Raw genomic sequence first — 4,941 nt, forward strand, 5'->3', positions numbered from 1 at the left:
GAATGCCTTCAGCGATCTTTCAAAGCCGAGGTCTACACCTGTCCAGCCTGCCGACACGACCTGGGCAAAAACTACCAAATGACGGTGAACAAACCTCTCCAAGCCATCCTCACTCAGCTCTTCCCCGGATACAGCAGCGGCCGGTGTTGACGCTGATGCTGTCGGCACGGCGACTCAGTGCGACAGAATTTCACGAACGAAACATGGATTTCTTTTTTTTTTTTTTTTTTTTTAATATATATATTTAACAAATGCATCAGGTTGTAGGATTGATGGAAACGCCTCTGCCTTGATTGAACACCGCTACTTGATTTGGCCCTGTTTTGTGATCTGCATTTATCTAGCCACTTGACTTCTGTACGCTGTAGTTATTTCTTATGAATTGCGATCTTCGTATTTACGAGTAAAGTGATTCTAGTCGTGTTTTAGCTATAGCCGCTTCAAGTGACGTATCATTGCCTTCTTGTACCCTACACCAGCACAATGAACCATAGCTATGCACAATTACGATGTTCGTTAATCATTTTTCGCTGCAATTTGTCATTACAATGATTTGTACGAAAACGCTGGCTCTAGAATCCCGTTAAAAAGATTGTTGCTTCGTAAGTGCGATTGACATTTTTACTGTACCATCGTTAGCGCTAACTGAATTTAATGAACGCTAATATCACATCAAAAAGCTCTTTTTTGCCATTTGATGTTAACAAGCTTACGTACGAATGCTATTTAGAATGGTTGAGTTTAAGGTGCTGTAGCAGTAGCGTTTTTTCCATTGTTAACGTTAACTAAGAACTATCTATGCACTTATGATGTTCCTTAATTTTTTGCAAGCAGTAATTTGACGTTGCAATGATTTGTGTGAAAGCGCTGACTCTGGAGTCCTGTTAAAACGATTAAGCACGTTTGCGTTTTTGCGTTTTTACTGTACCATCATTAGCGTTAACTAAATTTAAAGAAAATAGCTATGTACTAAATACGATGTTTGCAATGTTAATCATTTGACATTAACAAGCTTTTGTACAAATGTTAACAGCCATGAGTTTAAGGTGCTGTAGCAGTAATGTTTTTACTGTACCATCATTAGTGCTAACTAAATTTAAAAGAAATAGCTATGTACTATATACAATGTTTGCGACGCTAATATCCCAACAGGTTTTTCCATTTATTACATTAACAAGCCTTCGTACGAATGTTAACGTCAAAGAGTTTAAGGTGCTGTAGCAGTAATGTTTTTACTGTACCATCGTTAGCGCTAACTAAATTTAAAAGAAATAGCTATGCACTATATACAATGTCTGCGACGCTAATATCCCAACAGGTTTTTCCATTTATTACATTAACAAGCCTTCGTACGAATGTTAACGTCAAAGAGTTTAAGGTGCTGTAGCAGTAATGTTTTTACTCTACCATCGTTAGCGCTAAGTAAATTTAAATAAACTAGCTATGCACTACGAGGATGTTTGCGACGTTCTCAACTTTTTTTCCGCCAGCAGTTTTTTGTCGTTTATGACAATGACAAGCCTTCGTACAAATGCTATTAAGATCTGTGAGTTTAAGGTGCCGTAGCTTTACTAGCGCACAAAAACGTTTTTATGTTTTGGCTTTATTAAATCTTTTATCGTACTGCCGTTATTGGTAACTAATGAAATTGAATCAAAAAAATGATTAATTTGAACCTATTAGTAATTTACGTTAAAAAAACTCTACATTCGTTGAACTTATCCTGTTTTTTCTCATCCATTTTGATAAGCAACTAAATTTTAATATGCTCTGAAATTAATAGATATTCCGTTTCGTTTATTTGCTTTGCTGTTTAACTGCTGTATGTGCTTTAGAAATGGATTGTCATTTTTCCACTAACTTCTGCCGTTATGCAAACAGTGATCATGCGCGTAAAACTGATCCGCGATCTGCATTTCAGGTGCTGTTTTGAGTCGATCCCAGATCCGGTTTTAAGCGCTCCTGGTCTGCCTTGACTTTTCGAAGGTTTTCAGGATAAATCCTTGAACCGTTTTCCGCACAAACCCATACAGATTCTCATTCAGGAAGTATTTAATTGTATCGTCTTTTTCGCCCGTTGATGTTCTTTGCTTGTTGTAAGAGTTGTTGTAGTATTTGCTAAATAAAATGCCTACGGTTGCAGATAATTACCTTTTTTTTTTTTTTGTTTTCCTTAGTTATACCTCAACTATTTCTAATATTTGCGTAGACTGAAGCTGTATATTCTGAAATTTGAAATTGTATATTTTTGAGCACTTGTATTTAGCCATTTTATGTAGTGGTTGGTGCATAGCTATTTTCTTGCACTGTGACGACTGCTATATTTTTCAATAAACTGTATTGAACTTTTTATATAAAATAAAACCCCATGTGTGCGTGCGCTTCTTAAAATGCTCTGTGTATCATATTTTGCAATAAAAATGCTGTTTTTGAATGTGTGCGACTTGATTCATTAGCGGTGCATAAATAAAGTGCAGTAAATGTTAAAACAGTTTGCGATACAAACCAGTGTGTTTAATAACTAAAATGACAAATACCAATTTGCGATGTTATGCAGCATAATGGATTGTTTTGTTCAGAAAAAGAACTACAAGTGGATGATACCGGAAGTCGCGCACATTCAAGATACGAATGGTTAAAAAGGCGGATAACGCACTCAAGATATTTGTATAGTTAGTAACGACATCTTTTGGGATGATTTAGTACTTTAATATCAGTTTAAGTAGTTTTAGTCATAGAAAAAACTAATTTATCTAGAAAAGTTGATCTAAAGACGCAAAGTGATTTCACCTTTTTCTGAAACGAATATATTTGTAAACCACAAACATTTCCCCCAAATTTAAATTTCATCCCAAATGAAAGAAAAGAAAAATGGGGCTCTAAACTGCTAGATAGATATTATTTTTGTGTATATGCTCTTATGTTCTTTGAACACATTTCCACGTCGTTTAAATGGAGGGTTTTCTTCTATTTATAACGTATTGTGTGCAAAACAGGTTTAAACCCGGAAGAATGTGGGATATGAAAGGCATATATGCAGTGTTGGGGAAAGTTACTTTTAAAAGTAATGCATTACCATGGGGACACCAGAGCTGTCAATCAATAAAGTGGGGGAAAAAAGTAACTTGCGTTACTTGCGTTGAAAAAGTTACTCAGATATTCTCTTGTAAATTAAAAAAGTAATGCGTTACTTTACTAGTTACTTGAAAAAAAAGTAATCTGATTACGTAACTCGCGTTACTTGTAATGCATTACCCCCAACACTGCATATATTTCATATTACATCAAACGCAGACTTGCAGTCAAGTATGTAATACCGGAAGACACACTGTTGTTACGTGAAATACGTGCTTTCCGTGATAGTAGGAAGCGCAAACACAACGTGAAAGGCCGGTTGAGCTGTCAATCGAGCTCGCCAGCCAATGGGAGTCTACGCTTTGGTTCGATCCAGCCAATCACGGCACACGTCGCGCTGCAGTGGGCGGAGACGCGGCCCAGCGCTGCTGTAACACAACCGAGCCTTTGGAATCCAGAAAACGGATAGAATCGAGAAGAAAACCGCGACAAAAAGAGCAAAAAACGAACAAGAGCTGGAGGTAACGCGATATATACTATCTCTATAGCGCTTTCGGGTCGAGTCCGCGGACACTGGAGGAGTTTTTATTGTTATTTGTGATGCTACAGAGCAGCTGTGTTGATATGCTTGTCAAATCAGGAGCATAAACGCTGCTGGTGAGAAATATAAGCACATTAAAGCATTTGCACTTGAATACAGTAGTGTATTTGATACATAAGTCAAAGTATGTGATGTATATGTGTTATTTTAATCGTTTCCAGTATGGTTTTTCATGCATTTCGCTTTAGTAGCCATCATGCATTCCGCTATAGGCTGGACACATACACAAAGGCCATTTAAACCTCCATCTCTCATGCTGATTGAATTTGAGCTGAGCTGAACACTAGGAATTAAACGTGCATTTTGCATCGATTGGTCATTTCTTTTTCTTTCATGCGTGGATGCTCTTTATGGTTAAGCTTCAAGCATATTTCTAATATGTAATAAACTACAGCAAGCGAAAGTTAGTGATAGAAAACTGTCTTAATGCTATGAAGACGCGCCTGAGCTGAATTTTGCCTGCAGTTATTGATTATTGCATGCATGCGGAATATTTATGGTAACACAGAGACTTTAGTAACATCTAATTACATTAAAATATAAGCGATGCATTTTGCATGTAGCTATTGATTTTTGTAAAGTGAGTAGTTCACCCAAAAATGAATATTTTACTAAAATGTAATCATCTTCAGGGCATCCGAGATGTAGATGAGTTTGTTTCTTCATCAGGTTTGGAGAAATGTAGCATTCCATCATTTGCTCACCAATGGATGTGAATGGGTGCCGTCAGAATGAGAGTCCAAACAGCTGATAAAAACATCACAATAATCCACAGCACTCCAGTCCATCAGTTAACGTCTTGAGAAATGAAAAGCTGTGTGTTTGTAAGAAACAATTCCATCAAGCCGTTTTTAACAAAAATACGAGTCCATAATCCGTAATAATTCCATAATTCCTCCAGTGAAAAAGTCATCTGATCTGAATCAGGAGAGAAATCTGCACGCAGCTTTTGTCTTCTCAAGATGTTAACTGGTGGACTGGAGTGGTGTGGATTACTTGTGGATTATTAGGGCCTTTCGCACCGCTTTAGTTTCAGAACTAAATGTACAGTACTAAAGTACTGGGACGATTTTGCGCGAACTATTTCCCAGTACCATTTAAAGGGTTGCAGTCGCCCATTCACTGCAGAGCATCCATTGGCGAGAAAATTATGTAATTAGGGCTGTGGATATCGATTATTTTAGTAAACGAGTAGGACTGCACGATAAATCGAAATGGAATCGAGATCGCGATTCGACAGAAGCTGCGATTGTCATGCGTATCTT

The 4,941-nt window shown here is 37.3% G+C and overlaps 2 protein-coding genes across 2 annotated transcripts in view; both read left to right on the forward strand.

Moving 5' to 3' along the window:
* Nucleotides 1-218, forward strand: part of uhrf1 (ubiquitin-like with PHD and ring finger domains 1) — a 20,781-nt gene extending 20,563 nt beyond the window's left edge. Inside the window, exon 17 of the mRNA XM_016449462.1 lies at nt 1-218. Coding sequence (XP_016304948.1) covers nt 1-150 — 150 coding nt within the window. The 3' untranslated portion in view covers nt 151-218.
* Nucleotides 219-3,455: 3,237 nt separating this feature from the next.
* The window catches only part of LOC107660208 (lysine-specific demethylase 4B-like), a 72,516-nt gene continuing 71,030 nt past the window's right edge, over nt 3,456-4,941 (forward strand). The window contains exon 1 of the mRNA XM_016449464.1: nt 3,456-3,596. The gene's annotated coding sequence lies outside the window, so the exon portion shown is untranslated. The remainder of the gene's footprint in view (nt 3,597-4,941) is intronic.

The sequence above is a fragment of the Sinocyclocheilus anshuiensis genome, unplaced genomic scaffold, assembly GCF_001515605.1.
Source record: "Sinocyclocheilus anshuiensis isolate Anshui unplaced genomic scaffold, SAMN03320099.WGS_v1.1 scaffold1413, whole genome shotgun sequence".
Taxonomy (NCBI): domain Eukaryota; kingdom Metazoa; phylum Chordata; class Actinopteri; order Cypriniformes; family Cyprinidae; genus Sinocyclocheilus; species Sinocyclocheilus anshuiensis.